Source organism: Branchiostoma floridae, chromosome 5 (genome assembly GCF_000003815.2).
Source record: "Branchiostoma floridae strain S238N-H82 chromosome 5, Bfl_VNyyK, whole genome shotgun sequence".
Lineage (NCBI taxonomy): Eukaryota > Metazoa > Chordata > Leptocardii > Amphioxiformes > Branchiostomatidae > Branchiostoma > Branchiostoma floridae.
The window spans coordinates 23012312-23030094 of record NC_049983.1 but is presented as its reverse complement, the minus strand read 5'-3'; the positions used below and the strand labels follow the sequence as shown (position 1 = coordinate 23030094).

General features: G+C 43.7%; 1 protein-coding gene across 5 annotated transcripts in view; it reads right to left on the bottom strand.

Moving 5' to 3' along the window:
- Nucleotides 1–1869: 1869 nt before the first annotated feature.
- The window catches only part of LOC118415887, a 35666-nt gene continuing 19752 nt past the window's right edge, over nucleotides 1870–17783 (bottom strand). For 2 of the 5 annotated variants that reach the window (XM_035820799.1, XM_035820797.1), the window contains exons 2-12: nucleotides 9422–9612; nucleotides 8676–8919; nucleotides 8146–8339; nucleotides 7732–7884; nucleotides 7072–7216; nucleotides 6405–6560; nucleotides 5669–5833; nucleotides 4721–4827; nucleotides 4157–4304; nucleotides 3229–3337; nucleotides 1870–2184 (exon numbers count right to left, since the gene is read on the bottom strand). In XM_035820799.1, coding sequence (XP_035676692.1) covers nucleotides 2133–2184; nucleotides 3229–3337; nucleotides 4157–4304; nucleotides 4721–4827; nucleotides 5669–5833; nucleotides 6405–6560; nucleotides 7072–7216; nucleotides 7732–7884; nucleotides 8146–8339; nucleotides 8676–8919; nucleotides 9422–9612 — 1664 coding nt within the window. In that variant the 3' untranslated portion in view covers nucleotides 1870–2132. Of the gene's footprint in view, nucleotides 2185–3228; nucleotides 3338–4156; nucleotides 4305–4720; nucleotides 4828–5668; nucleotides 5834–6404; nucleotides 6561–7071; nucleotides 7217–7731; nucleotides 7885–8145; nucleotides 8340–8675; nucleotides 8920–9421; nucleotides 9613–11529; nucleotides 11650–12946; nucleotides 13746–14205; nucleotides 14322–14716; nucleotides 14844–15249; nucleotides 15357–15851; nucleotides 16017–16648; nucleotides 16805–17536; nucleotides 17682–17783 lie in introns of those variants that run through there. The other 3 variants (XM_035820802.1, XM_035820800.1, XM_035820798.1) reach the window with 3 other exon arrangements.

Genomic DNA, 17783 nt, shown 5'->3' with positions numbered 1-17783 from the left:
AAGGAATTATGTGACGTGTAAAATGCCTTTCCAAAGGACACACTGTTGCCGCATGCCAGCGGACATTTTGTCCTTTGGAAACAATGTACGAGGGGCGTGCAATTAGTAATGGTCCTGACCCATTTCCCATAGCAGGAGATTAATGAAACTTGGCACAGTTATTAGTCTTTCTCTTCATAGGAATCACCCAGAGTTATGCATTTCTCCCATCGTTTGATGCAGCTCTGGACACCGATTTTGTAGGACACCCCAGGTTGGTCCTCCAACTGATGCCTCATCAATGGCACAAGAGGGACGACCAGGTCTGGGAGCTGTTTCCACAGACTTCCAGCCACGTTGAATTCAGGATGCCAGCGTTTTACAAGGTCATATGATGGGGCATCATCACCATAAGTTTCATTTATTTCATCAAAAGTCTTCTTTGGTGTGCGTCCTTTCAAATACAAAAACCGGATCACTGCGCGACACTCAACTGGTTCCATTTCACACCTGGTCCATTTCGCACCTGACTAAGTTCAAACACCAGTAAATCAGAAACCACAATTAGTTCAGAGCTGTCTTTTGCAACATAACCCATAGAGATATGAATTATTACACATACAAAATTTCATTTAGATCAGACAACTGGAAGTGGGTCAGGACCATTACTTATTGCACGCCCCTCGTAGGTGCACGTCAGCGGTCGTCGAGGCATGGGTTGCCGCCAAAAAAACAAGCAACAGAGTTCGTGGCTGCATAGTTTTAAAATCAATCATCGCCACTATGTTACAGTTAGGTTTAGACTACCACCCATGTTGTAAGTGGTATGGTCCACAATCCCACAAGTGATTACGTCATGGATAATGTGGTACCGCAGTCCTACCACCGACTATGTCGGCCATGCTGGAATAAACCTCAAGTTAACAGTTGCATCGTGTTGCCCATGAGTCGCTCCCTTATAGCGATCCTTGTCCAAACTGGCGCATAAACTATTTCATATATAAAACTAGGTCGTCGTTATGGGTGACATGACAAGGTGATGATTTGATTACCCACGGATCTTTCCTCTTTGGAAAAAAGTACAACCAATGAATTACCCATTGTACAGAACCTACATATTCAATATTCTAACTCTTAAGTAAAGAAATGAAGCATTTACAATAATCATTAAGTAAGCACCCCAAAAAGCTTAGAATAGAGGTAGTCCCATGACCTTTTTTGAGCCTGTAGAGGCACTGGGTTGATATGTAGGCAAATATATCCACGATTGTTTATAGCGTAGAACCAATAGTGTAAATGACATGCTAGACCCTTTATGTTGATGTATCCATACCTATAGATATCCATATATGTGTGTTTAGTTGTACTGTAAGTAGTTGTTATACATGTAGACCTTACGAAAGTCGCTTTACTTTTGTCGTGTCAATAAAGATTGTATCTAGTATCTAGGCCATGGCATTATGCATTGGAAGACAATACACACAAAAGTGACAATATTGTATCGGTTTTTTAAGAACAAAATTGTTAGAAAAGAATCATGAAAGCGCAAATCATATAATTTATTCATACTTTGTACTTCATTCTTCTTTTAAAAAGATTCAAATCTTAGTTTTGTTACATATATGCAATACATACGCTTTGGAATGTCTTCTTTCTAAACGGTAAAAAATGGGCTGCTTACGTAACGTAACGTGACTTGTATAAACGTTATCGTGGTGATGTTACAATGTTGAAGACTACCCAAAAAGCACGTCAGTGGAAACCTCGGCGCGTGCGTGTTTTATTTGCTCGAACGAAGTACAACTTAACGTCTGCTATGTTACCTACACTGTACCATTACAAATATGCTTCCATGGCAAATCATATGTTTCTGTAACGGGTTTGACGTGAATTATTCATGTTTTGTGTGTATGAGACCGTTGCCATCGTGGAAAAGAAGACTATTTATGGACTAAATGTCTAAAAATAACTACCACCACGTGGACGAAGAGAAGGTAATTTCAGCCATGTCTCACAAATCAAAACCTAGTTATGCTTATACATGTATATATATGGCCTGGATGCAACCACCCCTGACAAGACCTCACTGCTATATGATTGATATCCTCGTGTCCTCAGCCACGTCTTACGATAGCTCCACTTTCACTTCACTTTCACTGGTTTTCCTTCATGGGGAGCGAGTTGGCAGATGCGTTCGCCAGGCGTCTGTGAAGAAAAACGTCGGTATGGTAGATACTGACTATAAGTGATTTTTAGTGTACATGATAAGTCTACATTTTAGTCTTCATATTTTAACTGTGCTAAAGGTGTTGTTCCTGTAAAGGACGTTTAAATCATCCTGTTGCCCACACCTTGCAGAACTTTTTCTGTAAAGTTTGATGAATGAATAGATTAGCCTTTGAAATTATACTTTCCAGGGATCTTTCTTCTCGTTGGCTGGCAGGGGGAATATTAATCAGATCTGACTTTCCTTGGCCAATAAATCCATTTTTTTGCTGAATGAACCATTTATACATATTTATATTTGCACCGCTGATTAGCCCGATCGGGTTCTGAAGCCACAAATTTGTACTTTCCTCCGGTGGCTTGGATGTCAGAACACTCCTTGGTCAGCTAAACCCCTTATGCCACTGGTAGATCTGCCTGGAGATTAGCAAATTTGGCAAGTGGACTGTCGGAATCTGCCGGGGTCCCTCTTACTGTTTTCATGAATAGCTGACGGCTTCTATTTTTGTAGAGTCCCAGGTTAATTTTAACTGCGAGTTAAAAAAAACAGGGCCCGTCCGTGCCCCAAAATAGCCCAGTAGCCACATGATGTCCAACTGGGCCACGTATTGGTAAGACAAAAATAAGGTAGAAAAGCAGCCCGCATACGTATACCATTCTGAGGTGCCTCAATTCCCATTGGTTGGCAGGGGCGAAAATTTATCAGATTGGCTATCCTGTGTTATTATTTCCATTTTTTTTGCCGAATTCTGCGATACGTACCGTTCCTGAAAGCCTGAAGAAGGATACGCCACAAGGCTCTACAAACATCATGACGCATAGGACAAAATTATCTAATTTGGTGCCAATCTTTAATTTCAAAAGAAAGATAAGAACCACGATGGCAGCCGTCTGGTCCAAGCCATGGAGTAAATTTGAAGAAAAAAGAAGAGTATTACTAAGAAGAAGCGGAGCAAAAACAATATGTACCCCTTTAATACGTGGGATGGTTGAGGTAAACATACAAGATTTTTTTATACGTACCTGGTGTAGACGAACCACGCTACAGCAGCCAGGGCGGCGGAGAAGGCCATCCCGCCCAGTAGGCTGAGAACCACCGGCAACGCCAGGCTGGGTCCGCTGCTGCCGGTGTCTTCACGAGGAAAGAAAATAGTGTGAGGATTTTTGCGACGCCTCAGGGGCTATGCTAGTTGTAAATAATATATCCGTTCTTGGAATTAAACAGGTATTTCTGTATACATTGTAAATGACATGACATGTCTGCAGACACCATAACTCGAGAAGACGTGGAAGGATCCTTATGATATATGGTAGGTGGGTAGGGTTGGTGGAGTTCGAAAGGGAGGCCGAGTTCGATAGTTTCCCCAAGCGGCTGTCTATGGTTCTACCACATATTATTAAAATGGGGTGAATTGAAAAGGATCAATGGCTCCGCTGCGATGCCAAGGGAACCCGCATGAGGGAGATCACAATCTAATCATTTCTTTGATAGGTAACCTCCTTATTACAGACCAAATATTATGACAATCCGCCCATGGCTTCTAGAACTATACTGCTTAATTAACACAAACTAGAACCACGAAGACACAAATGCTCGTTGGCGAAGGTAGTGACAGTAAGGATTAGGTCCCAATTGCACCGGTGCCCGTCAGAGATGTGGCCCCGGCCGGGCTCCGAAGCCAAAAGTTCGTCCAGGCGAATTGCCGGATACCGGGAGGTACCGCTCGGTGTTCCCCACGGGTAGGTCATGGCGTTTATTTGTTACTGGGTCCCAGATTCATTTTAAGTTCGACGTAAAATAAAGCCGGGTCCCGGCTGTGCTCAAATATATCTCGGGAACCACAGGGATCCTACGGGGCCTCGTAGGGGTCAAGTCTGAAAGTGCCCGTGAACTGCCCCTTTTTCTGCAATTGGGACCTACGCCTAAGTTCCTAACTCCCTCATTACCTACCGTCACTCTTATAGAGAGCCATGAATCCGGCCCTTTCAAAGCCTCCTCCTGAGCCTCCTCCTCTACCCCCATAAAAGGTAAGCTCCGATGAACCACAGTGCCCTCTCATCCTGGCCGTGAACATCACAGCCGAGTCGTGGAAATGAAACTGCGACACAGAAAGACAAGAATGGTGTCATCTAGTACAAAATAAAACAATCATCGAAAAGAAGTGCCCCACCTCGGCGGGTTCAAACCCAAGCCAGATAGCATAACTTTAAACCCTAATCAAGTATGCAGTGTGGACAGAGCGTACCAATGCACTTACAGTCAAACAGCGTGCTAATACACGTAAAAGGTAACGACTATTTCTTTTTTATTCAACTTTGAAGGCGTGACAGACATAGTGGTGGCGCACCCAAGTTAAAATCATTTTAGCGCCACCACTATACTAGAAACAAAACGTAACCAACATAGGCGTAAATATAATATCGTAGCAGAATATGGACACAACTCAAAACAGGTGAGAGCCGTTTCAAAAGGAGACGATTGTTGACGACGTGAAAATAAGCATCGCTGACTCACCCTTCCTAACACTTTACAGGATATGGTACCGAAGTACTGCCCGTTCACGCCAGCTGCCGGCACCTGAATATGCAGGTGGAGAATGTGCTCCAGAGGATCGAACATTCCTGTATGGAAAACAAAGTGTACGTCTTAGAATATCCAGAAAAAATGATCATTGACCTTGGACAAAGTAATTATTTTGGCCACTGTACAGGGTTATTTTCTAAGAGTTAAAAGAGGCCATCTTCATGTACATCAGAAGCAACCGACCATCCCTCAACAGAGATCAACAGAGACGGGAGCCGATCCCCACTGTCGGACCCCTTGGACCCATTGCTGACGTCACACTTCTGTTTAGGTCACGTGACATAGGGTTCCAGTCATTTCAACTCGAGAAGGATTCTTTATATCGTGTACGGGAATAACGCGTAAGGCTTTAAATTAACTAAATTATAAACATTATGTTAGCTTTTGAAAATATAGTAGCCCATGTTCCACCTTGCCATTACTTTTCATCACTTGTATTCATCTTGTTACTCACAGTTAGGTTTCGGGCAACAAACGTATCATTATCATTGAACTGATACGGCAATGTGTTTGACGAACCAAACTGATCGAGGTGTCTAAAGCACGCTAAGGGCAGAAAGACTAGTAATCCTTCCCTGTAGAAGTATAAGATAGTACAGTACAGAAACAGAAAGAAAACGTGCTGAAATATGTACATGTAACCACTTAGGCCTAGGTCACATTTCCAAACCGGGCCCCGGCCGGCATGTTTGAGGAAACGAAAAGTAAAAGTGTTTACCAAGGAATATACACAAAATATGCCAATGACTAATATTGTTTACGTTTTGTGTGTTTTGTTGCTTTTTATATCACATTTTTCGTTTCCGAAAGCTACCCGACCGGGCCCCCGGTTGGGAATTGTGACCCAGGCCTAAGCAAAGTCAAAGTCTTTTGCCGTACCGATCATGTCCAGACTCCACGCCTGACCAGCCAGGGTGACGGTGACAATGCCGTGAGGTTGGACGTCGTGCACGGTGAATTTGACGTTCTCGTTGGTTACGTCAGTCATCTGCAGCTTCCCCTTCATCTGGTACCCTGCCTGGCCCGGGAACTCTGTCAGAGGATCTGTGGACGGCGGGTAAAGAATGAACCAAAAACAAAAGAGTCCTGCTAGGCCCGTATATTCACAGGATGCACATATATAACGCATGTATGTGGGTCCAGTATCGTTGTGGGTTTAGGGCATTTTTAACTTGAATATCGACCCTACAACCCCGAAGAGAACCCTCCCAATCCACGATAGACTGGTTATAAGGTTACTGACTATTTTGTCTGAACAGATACCTTTGCCGTATGTTTCCTTGTGACCTGCGAGATTATCTAATAACTCTAATCCCGTAAAAATACCACCGAGTGCCGTACGCCACCCGGGCGTGGGAGGGCCCCTACAGTCCTGAAGAGAGCCCGTCCAATTCGCGAAGCTAGTTAACAGGTTACTGACCAGTTTGTGTCTGAAGAGTTACCTATGCTGCACGTTTCCTTGTGACCCATGTGATCCACTATTAACCCCGTCTAGCTACTACCGAGTGTCGTCAGTCACCCGGGCGGAGGAGGGCCCCTACAGTCCTGAAGAGAGCCCGTCCAATTCGCGATAGGTTAGATAACAGGTTACTGACCAGTTTGTCTGAACAGTTACCTTTGCCGCACGTTTCCTTGTGACCCGTGAGATCCTCCACCATCCTGGTCACAGCGTCTGTGGTCTTCTTCAGGAAGTCCAGCCTCTCATCGGTGATGGTCATAGAGTCATCGGCGGTGAGACTTGACCACTTCTTCTCTCTGCCTCGGAAGATAACTAGAGAGAAACAAGAGCAAATCAAGCTCAAACAAGTTTGATCTTGCTTGTGCGCTGAATGGAGGTGATACTGACCATGCAGATTCAAATTATTCAACAGCATGCCTTGTGTATATCTTTAGGTATAGACTTAAATTTTTCGTTTCCACAAACAGCCTTATTGGGCCCCGGATAGGAAATGTGACGTAGGCCTAAGTTATTTTCTCCTCTCTTCTTCTGCAGTGCAGAATTAAGTCTATACCTAAAGATGTACACAAGGCATGCTGTTGAATAATTTTGGGTCCATTTTGTGATTTTATTGTCTTTTGTTCGTTTCATATTGTTCGTTTCGTTCCCCTATACTGCCCGGCCGGACCCCTTTGTGGAATGTGCCATTAGCCTTACCAGGCAAGAAAGTACATATTATGCAAATTTTTTTCAAGCACAAGAAAATATCGTTTGCACAAAGTCGAGCGTTGAGCAGTGCTGTTTACAGATGCAACAATATTTTGAAAATATCGAAGCCATGTACCTGTGTCAGTGAGGAATATGGCCTTCAAATCTGGTACCACTTCGTAGAAAGCCTTGACGTCAGCATCCGTGAGGCCATCGTAGAGCGGCCATAGAGGGTCCTGCTTCGTCTGGTCCGTTATAGCAGTGAAAGGGAGGGTCAGGCTCTGTTGAAAGATAATGTAAATTATTATTATTCATTTTTCCACGAAATCGTCTTCCGGGAGGGACGTAAAACGGGGGTCCCGTGCTCGAGGAGGTGCCTCGACCACGTTAAACAGCCTCATTACTCATACTTTGGGTACCTAATACACCAGATGATTATTATTACAATAAAGACGAAAATGTGTCTGTCATTTTTCCGTCTGTAAACTGCACAAAATCGGTCCAGATACAGTCAGATTCAGACTGTTATTTTTCCGTTTCTGGACTGGATACGACCATATACGGACCGATACGAGATAATATTCGTATCCAGTCCAGGAACGGAAAAGTGACGGCCCGGATCTGATTGTATCCGGACCGATTTTGTCGACATCCCAAACACATTCGAAGTGGCAACCGGAAGTCTAAAGCTGGTAACTACCCCGAGAAGTTACCTCCAACGTATCCAACAGGTTGGGTAACTGTGATGTTTTGCATTGTACATGTAGGTCTATGAAGATATATGAGTCTAACTTACACGCCTCTTGTACTGTGAGTTGCCGGCCTCATCGAACTTGCTGTTGAAGGCAGCAGCCAGGGGCGAGTCGACCTCGCGGGAGATCACGGCCACGAAGTCCCCTCTGTAGCCGTCATCTCTGATGGCGTTAGCTGAGTCCACTAGTCCGGGCACCTGCAATTGGTCAAATGACGTAAGATTTTGTCTGTAGCATTTCCAATGGTGTGGAGTGAAGTCCTTGTGGCTTAACAGGTAGCAGTCTTACAGTTACACCCATGGTCGGTGACTGGAAGACACTGGTTCAAATCATGGGAAGGATGTCTCGATTGCAACTTTGGCGCTCCACTCGTCTTTAGGAAGGGGCGTTTAAAAAGGAGGGTCCCATGTTTATACGGTGCCAGCTATACAGATACAGATGGCATCGCATTCACTTACCAATTGGAATGAATCTTCGTTGGGAATTTCCTGAGCTCCAGGAGTGTTGTTGTAGTTTAGGAGAGCGTCCAGGACGATGACTCCTTGGATGTCATTAGTTCCTATGTCGCTGTTGTTCATGAAGGGCACGAGGATATTCTGAACAAACTTCCGACATCCACAGGCGAGGGTGGCGCAGGGGGTGATCTGAAGGTCTGAGGAGAGGGGACAATTGTTTTAGTTATCGCAGAAGACAGAGTTAGCTTGCAAAGATAATCGTTTTTAACATACATAAAAACATACTTTTCTGTGTGAGCGTGAGTGGCATGTACCTGTGTCTGTGCGTCTGTGTCTGTGTATGTATTTATGTGTGTGTGTGTGTGTGTGTGTGTTTGCGTCTGTGTGTGTGTGGGTGTGTTTGCTTCTGTATGTGTGGGGGAATGTGTGTCTCCGTGTGTGTGTGTGTGTATGTGTGTGTGTGTGTGTCTATCCGTTTGTGTACACAAATGGTAAGGTAGCCATTCCAAGTTTGCTATCTTGTTTCTACTTACCTCTTTCCAAGTTGGCGGAGAAGTCGAACGCCGTGAAGACGACGGTGTAGTCCTGCAGGCAGGGTTGTGAGGTGATGAGGCGGGCCGACTCCAGCAGGGCGGCCAGCCCGGACCCGTTATCCTCCACCCCGGACATGTCGTACGGACTCTCGTAGTGGGCGGTCAGCAGGACGGGTTTGTCCTGTTTAGTCATGAAGTAGCGACCCGGCCAGAGTCCGAGCACATTCACGCCGTAAAAAGTATCCTGTAACAAATAGTCGTCAGTCAAAATTTACTCAACTTTGCGCCGGTGCCCGTCAGGGATGTAGCCCCGGTCAGGCTCAGAAACCACCGTGTTTCCCATGGGAAGGTAACGGCGTCTAAAAATTTGATACCGGGTCCCGGGTTCATTTTAAGTCGGACTTGTTACGTGTTTTTGTTTACGCAAACAGTCCGGCCGTGCCCGTGGCAGGAAATAATGAATGAAGACCTTCATTGTACATTTTTGCTTTCTAACAAGCTAAGTACAGGTCAAGGTGAATAGGGTATATCTCCTAGTGATTCTAAGTACAATCTGTGTAAACTGTGATATATGACTGGAACTACAAAGTCTATAAAGTATAGTAGTACTACTACTACTAGTATGTACAGGTTCAACTTCTTAATACAGTTGTAAATGTAGTTGCAGGTGGAGTTTAGAATACATGGTTTGTTTTAGACCTTCATTACTCGTGAATTGACCTGTAAAAACAGGACTATGGCCTCACCCCGTTTTTCCGCAGGGAGAAGACTTGCTTGATAACCTGCATGTTGTAGCTCTTGAACGTGTCGTAGATGAAGTTCTCGGCTGCGTCCAGCCCGTCCGGGTTGGTGACGTGGTGCCGGGGAGTCGTGAAGTGGTCGGTCAGCAGACTCCGCAGGGCGTCCCGGGAGCTCTCCGGCTGGGCCGCCTCCAGACCTGACGTGGGTTCAGGAAATACAGAATGAACAAGGTTCTGATGAATACTGTAAAAGTTCGCGGGGATTTAATTTCGCTGTAGCGGGGAAAGGACTGTTCGCTGTGGTTTTATGTTCGCGGTAAATTTGAAACGCGAAAACCGCGAACATAAACCACCGTGAACGTGTCGAACATTGATTTCAAAGTCCCCCACCAGGCCTCAATGTTTCTTGTACCCCACGGTACAAGACTGGTGTGTTGTTGCCCTTTCAGTTAATTATGCAGACAAAAGTTAGGACAAATTTGAGCCCAAGGGCTAATAACTGCGAATAGAATGTACTTTTCCAAAACCATTTGTGGAAATGTGACTTTTGCCTTAGTTGTGACTTTCCAAATTTTGGAACTATTTTCAGTTTTCGGTAGGTAAAGTTTTAAAATGACATTTACCAACACACATAAACTTTCATGCTACGTTTATGATGAATACAGACTTGAAATTCAAAGGTTCTTGGTTAAACTTTACGTTGAAAACTGATGTGTTTCTGTGAATTAAGCTTAATTTCTTTTACTGGTATTCCCGACAACTCTGCGTGTGCTGGCTGTACTACAGAGGAGTACGTAGCATCACCGATGTCTTCTGAATACCCTGCCATATGTACATACGGATCGGTACATACCTACAGAGGAACTGTGTCAATAGTTTTTGATAAGGAATCTCAGCTTGTCACTGATGACCTCCTTATTGATCACACCTTATATAACTGCCAGACCTTCTATCAAGTTAAGACGACGACTCAGTGTAGTAAATCTGGCAAAATTTGCAAAGGGTGTGCGGAAATATTGAATAGTGTTTTGTGCAATATGATTATAATTTTAACAACTAATACCACAAAGCTAGTGTGATATAAATAGACAAGGTAAATACCCTACCTATTAAGTATCATGCATGACAGTCACAAAATATACACACTCCACCCATAGATAAATATTACTCGACCAGTGTGTATAAAGGGTAAGTTATTAAGTAGGGCAGAACTTTTAGAGCTAATTGCTGGTAGGTTAAAAGTCCAAGTAGATGCGTCGATGATGTGTTGGTTAAGCGTAGATCTCAATGGAATTTGTCGCCTGCAATTGTGATTTTTTTAGAAATTTGAAAATGCGCAATTGGCAAAATGGGTGCAATTGGTACAGAAAGGTGAAACCCTTTGGTTACTGCTCATTTTAATGCATTTTAATCATCGCACATTGTTTTCTGATTCAATGGCAAAAATGCAGTTTGGATCGACAGTGAAAAAGTGACATTCGGGGGAGGGGGCTTAAGCGGTCGTTTCCTTTGTCTAATTCGAGCATCACACAACAATTTGCCAAGTTGGCACAAATTTTAAGCGCAGTTAGCTAATTGTTTGCATTGCATACCCGACAACCCCCCTCGTGGCGCACCAGGTTTGTGCTCAATTGTACAATATTGCAACCTCGTGACAACAATGATTGACACCAGTCTAGTCCACTCCATGTAAAAATACAATTGCTAAATCTGGTTTACTTGGTTTTCTTCTTTCATGATAGCAGTGAAGGTAGCGATTCTTTCTTTGATACTCAAAACTACCATTGCCCTCCGTGACCTGTTAACGGGAGTTTGTTTGCCGTGTAGATGCTCGTTAACGTTGAATATCTCCATGCAGATGGGCGACGTCGCACTGTTTTTTATCGTACGACTTTTAGGCTTGTCTTTTTCGTTCATCAAGTATCTCGTTGCTTTGCTTTAGGGAGCGTGGATAACAGAGAATGAAAACGTTGCACCAATAAGACGTTCCAATCGCTGTGAAACAGAATAATTACACCAAGCCAAAGTCTCTCATTCTTTAACAATTAGCCATTAAGTACTGCAGTACACAAACTACAACATGTCCTTTAGTATAGGAACCTTGAATGACTCACCTGCGATGGAGACCAGGAGCAGTACGACTGGGAGGATCATTTTGGCCGTATTCCCAACACCTGTGCTCAAGTTAGCTGTACTGATGAGGTCCTAATGTCACCGAGGCGATGTCTCCTCTGACGCTATGCAGTCAGCGCGGGAGACGAATGTACACAATGACAGGGGAAGTGTGTCAATAGTTATTGATAAGGAATCTCAGCATGTCACTGGTGGCCTCCTTAGTGAGATCACACCTTATATAAATGTCAGACTTTCTATCAAGTTAAGACAATAACGCATTTTAACAATTTTGAAATGTTGAATAATGTTTTGTAACAAAGCATAACGTTTGCTACATAAACATACCTTAAGACATGGCTCAATCTCGGTGTTTCACGCATGTTTTTCTAGTAACATGTTGGTACAGCTTTCTAGACATGCCGACAGCCGTGTAGTCTCGTTTGCTTCGTTGCTTACATCAACGCGTACAAAGTGTCTGTCAGAACGAAAAAGGCCGTGCTGACCCAGTTTAAACTATTCGCCTCCTACTGAAAGGCGCTCACACCTTACTCTTTTAAACAAATGTGATTTTGCAGGTTCTTTGCAGGACTCGAGGTGTGGGTCTGCTCAAATATGGGAGCTTTGCTATATTTCCTATGCGAGGGACGGCCTTGACCAAAGCTAGATACTAATTTTCACCTGAGTGAAGTGAGGACACAAGTGTACATGCCTTTTCCTAAGCACAGCGTCGGGGCAGACCAGATGTTTGTATATGGTTGTCGCTAAGAGGATAAACAAGTGACATAGATATGAGCTGTAAAAGGTGACTTATAAACTAGGTCATCATTGAGCGAGATAACAAGGGTTGAGATTGATCTGGTTATACGTATCGTTCCTCTTCAAACATTTACAAGCAATCAATTACCAATTAACGTTATATAGTAGGTACTCTTAAAAGGTAAAAGTTTAATTTTTGAGGCCGGAGGGGCAGTGGGTTGTTATCCACTGTGTGTAGGGTATAGTATTGGAAAGCGGAGCCGAACCTTTCTTAAGATTTCATCGCATTTTACATTGGTATTCATTGAGGTTTTACGGTTGGCTAAACTGGCACTTAGACCTTCCATTGTTTTCTCATTAATGCATTAAGAGAGAATGGAGCCGTAACGAATATTGATAGATGGGCAGGAAAGAATGACCGCTAGCATAGCGACTAGGCCATCCGACGCCACGTCAGAGTACTCGTACGTGTGATTTTCTTGACAAGTGAAGATTCAATTAGCCACGAATAAGGTAGTTTGCCGTTGTCACTATATTTGAACGAAAGGGTGACATTAGAATATGGAGCAATTTTGTAACCATTGCATCAAGGAGGCTATTAAGGAGGCTATACATGTCTTGGGGATTCAGCAAGAACAAGATAGTTGGAAAAGAACAATATTAATGAGAGCGCAATTGAATCATTTATTCGTTCTTTGTAACACATCATATACTTCTTATTCAAGAATTATTCTTCTAAATTCTAGTGTTGTCATACATAAATATATGTAGTTAAAAAAAGTAGAAAAATCTCATCTTTTCGTAAATTTTAACGTCACGCGTCCCCAACATTACTTGACTTGCATCAATGTTGCCATTGTGATGTTACCATGATGAAGTTACCATGGTGATGTTACCATGGTGATCCTGAGGAAAACGTCGTATGCAGCACACGCCAACCAAAACTTAGGCATGCGTGTTTTTCATTTCTTCATACAAAATATAACACTACTCTCTGCTATATTACCTACCAACATAGTTGCGCTTCCATTACAAATCATTACGAAAATTTTTTCTATACAGGATCTGAATGCGATAAATGAATCATATTCTGAATAAAACAATTATCAAATTGTCTCACCCTCGTACCTTCGTCACGTTTTGTAGTAAGACCAATGCGACCATGAAAAAAACTTAACTAGTTAACTAAGGACTAAATGTCTAAACATAATTACCACCACCTGGACTACGAGACTAGCAAGGCTGCATTTTCATCCATACCTGACAATCATGAAACGTAAAAAAACGTAAAAAAAAAACCTAAAACGTAAAAAAACATGACCTCATTAGAAAAACTACCCCTACCAACACCTAAAGGCTATACTATAAAGCTAGTATCATCAGCCACGAATCACTTTCACTTCACTTTCACTGGTTCTCCTTCATGGGGAGTGAGTTGGTAGTCGATTTCGCAAGGCGTCTGTGGGGAAAACAACGTGAGATGTTCATTAATTTTAGCGACTATGTGAGGTTTCGTAGTCTACGGTATAACACTTATTAATAACGATATAACCTTAGTAAATCACGTTTCCAGTAGGCCTTTCTTGACCACTGGTCAGCTGTACGAAAATTAGAATTCACCAATATTGATATATTCGGATGAATGATTTAACGTTTACGACGGAACAATTCAATCCAGTGTAAATCTTCATCCAAAAACTATAATCTTTCAGGTAACATTTGCAAGCAAATACACAATGATTACCTTCGTATGTTCCAACCTGCTCTGTTCATTATTGATATACTGTAATGGTGACCAGTCCCCCCATCTCTGTCCTACCTCTTGCTACAAATGTAATCCAACACCAAAGGAAGAAGCGGATCAAAAACAGTATGTTTCCCATACGCGAAGGTAAACATAACATACTCTTAATACGTACTTGGTGTAGAGGAACCACGCTACAGCAGCCAGGGCGGCGGAGAAGGCCATACCGCCCAGCAGGCTAAGAACCACCGGCAACGCCAGGCTGGGCCCGCTACTGCCGGCAGCTGTAACGAGTGTAAGGAGCAAGAAAAAAAAGCGAAAAACAGGTCTTCATCTGAAGATTTTGGCGACGCTTCAGGAGCTACCCCAATTCCATGTACGTTTGCCAATAATTCTACGAATTTATCAGGCATTTCTGTAATGTACAACCATGTCTGCAGACAACAAAACTCGAGGAGAAGCTGTTCCAGAATCTACCATTTTAGGTGTCACCAGGACCTACCCACACACCAAATATCGAGATAATCAATCTAGACATTCTCTAATCATTGCCTTCACAGACAAATAGACTGGCGCACATGAAGCATTACCTTCTTGTCAATAGTAACTAAAGCACCAATGCATGTTACTTATAGAACGTAGTAACAGTATAACATTAGGCCCGGGCCGATGCCCTAACTACTTACCCTTTCCGCTATAGAGGGCCATGAATCCGCCACTTTCAAAACCTCCATCTCCAAAAAAGGAAAGCGTCGACGAACAGTGCCCTCTCATCCTACCCGTGAACATCACACCGGAGTCGCGGGGACGAAACTGCGACACAGAAAGACATTTTATTTAACAGTGTCATCTATTACCATTTAACACCCAGTTAAACTTGCCCGTGTATCTGCAACAACAAAAGCTTAGGGGTGGCATCCATCTCCATTTCTTTAGCCCTTGGGCCAGACATTTGTGCAACTTGGCCACTACAGCGAGGAGATAGTCCACTGGTAGTAATGTGTGTTTGACTCCCATGCTTTTCCTCATAAGTGCTATATTATAATAAAGCCGACAAAGCACCATGTACAATTTTCAGTTCTTTGGTACAACTCTGGTATCGAACTCACGACCTACCGACTACGACTTACAAGGCGAACACACTACCCACTCGACCATTGCACAATAAAACACTTGTGCACAAATATTTTGTATTTGTAAATCATCATTACTGACTCACCCTCCCTATCACCTTACATGTCAGGGTACCAAACTGCATCCCATCCAGGTCAGTTACAGGTTCCTGAATGACTAGGTGGAGAATGTGGTCCAGAGGATCGAACATCCCTGTGGAAGAGACAAAAACGTACGATTAAGAACAGACAAACAATAATTAATAAACTTAGATAAATACAGTGAGGTTGGAGAAAGTTAGAATCAAGGATACGGAACAGGATTAGTTCCTGACATAAGTTAAAGAGGCAATCCAAATCAGACTACATCTCTCAACAGAAACGGGGGCCGATACCGACTACTGGGGACCTTTGACCGGTGACGACGTCACACTTCCGTTCTGGTCACGTGACATAGGGGTCAGGCCATTTTGTTAAGTGTTTTGTACTGTTTTAGCTTCTCCCCGCTGCCTAACCCTATAACCAAGAGAATTTGATGTCAAACGGCTACATCAGCGAGCTGAAGGAAAGGGAAATAATAACCGGTCTCGTTTTATAGGTGGTTGTTCAAGCACGTTAAAGAGGAAAGGAACCTTGTTGACGTATGTGCCACCAGGCACTAGAAGGCGAGAACGATCAAGTGGACATACGACCGAAGTCTTTACCCTACCTGTCATGGGCAGCCTCCATGTCTCACCAGACAGTGTGACGGTGACCACGCCGTGAGGTTTTACATCGTGCACGGTTAGCGTGACGTTCTGCAGACTTCGGGTGGACGTCTGCAGCTCTCCTCTCATCTGGAACCCTGCCTGCCCCGGGAACTCAGTCAGGGGATCTGGGGAAGGTATATGATATTATAAAAATCAAAAGCTATCCGCCATCGAACAATCAAGACCATAACCTGCCCAGGATGCAAGATACAAAAACTGCAAGTCCTATTGCAGTACCACACCTAGACCATTGTCTTCCAAAGACGAATGTCAATCCATCCCGAATTTTATAAGGTATACTGACCACAAATATTCGAAAACACAGACAAGCCAAACGCAATGCTTTCATGTAAAGATGAGCTGAGCGCTGCATGTGAATGCAAGCATACGTTTGGTCTTTGATATTGTAAACCTGGATGTCTAACATTCATACACGTTTTGATCTTCTGAGAGCTCCTACATGTTTCTTTCTGACTCTAATAACTCTAACCCCGTATAGCTGCTACCGAGTGCCTTAAGTCACCCTGGTGGAGGAGCGCTCCTACAGTCCTGGGGAGAGCCCACACAAGCCACGATAGACTGGACACCGCCTTGCCTTAAGAGTTACCTTTGCCACACGTTGCCTTGACCAGTGAGATCCTCCAATAACTCCAACCTGGTTAAGCTACTACCGAGTGCCGTAAGTCACCTGGGTGGAGGAGGGCCAAGATAGACTGCTTAACAGGTAGGCTAGTTACCAGTTTGTCTGAAGAGTTACCTTTGCCGCACGTTTCCTTGTGGCCTGTGAGATCCTCCACCATCCTGGTCACCGCGTCTGTGGTCTTCTTCAGGAAGTCCAGCCTCTCAGCAGTGATGGTCATGGAGTCACTGGCGGTCAGACTCTGCCAGTCCTTCTCTCTGCCTCGAAGGTGAACTGGAGACGAACATGAACAAGCTTCAACAACAAGAAATGGTCATGTTATCAAGCACCAAATTTTACGCAGTCTACATAAAGTCTAGTAATATTGCACATGGACGGATAAGATAACTGGTGTTTCTGGACGAATTACATTGGGTAACTCCATGCAGTACATGGGTAGTCGAACAGTCAGAAAAGACAAGCACCAAAAGCAAAGTTACCAACCCAGTATTGGGATGCTTTACCTATTACAGATTGGTCCTAGTTGCCTACAAGGACCAGTAGGGTTATCTCCCTCAGATTGTCCATGGACATGGACTACAAGATAACGAAGACGTACAGCAGTCACCGTGGATACTCTTTAGCTTGCAGCTAGGTGTGTAAAGCGTAGGTGTGCCAGGTTGTTCAGTGTAATATCATAACCAGTTGCAACCTCGCCCAATACATGCATATGAAGCTGGTGTGTTACGCAATAAAAACATATATATAGGTTTTATACAACGTTACAGGTGCAGAAGAATAGAGATACAAATAACGTAGAGTGGAATGGCAGGCAGGAAATTTCATCTGTAACTTAGCAAAATACAGAGTAAAAACTTGGTGGGTGGGACTATGGGATGGGTATAACGTTTGTCGCTTTTAATCAGTCGACGCATTCTGATGTTGTCTCTAAAGGATCGTGGCCTTGAGCAGCGTTCTTAAAGGATCCAACAAAGTTTTGTAAAATGATCGAAGACATGTAATTACCTGTGTCAGTGAGAAGCATGGCCTTCACATCTGGTATCACTTCGTACAAGGCTTTAATGTCAGCGTCTATCAGGGCGTTGAAAAGTGGCCACAGTGGGTCCTGCTTCGTCTGGTCCGTTATGTTGGAGAAGGGGAGGGTCAGGCTCTGGGGAAAGGTAAGGTAAAAAAGTACGTTTTTTTTATATAGGATGCCCCTGTAACTCAACTGGCACGTAGCAGCCTCATTAATTTACGGACACCGATTGAG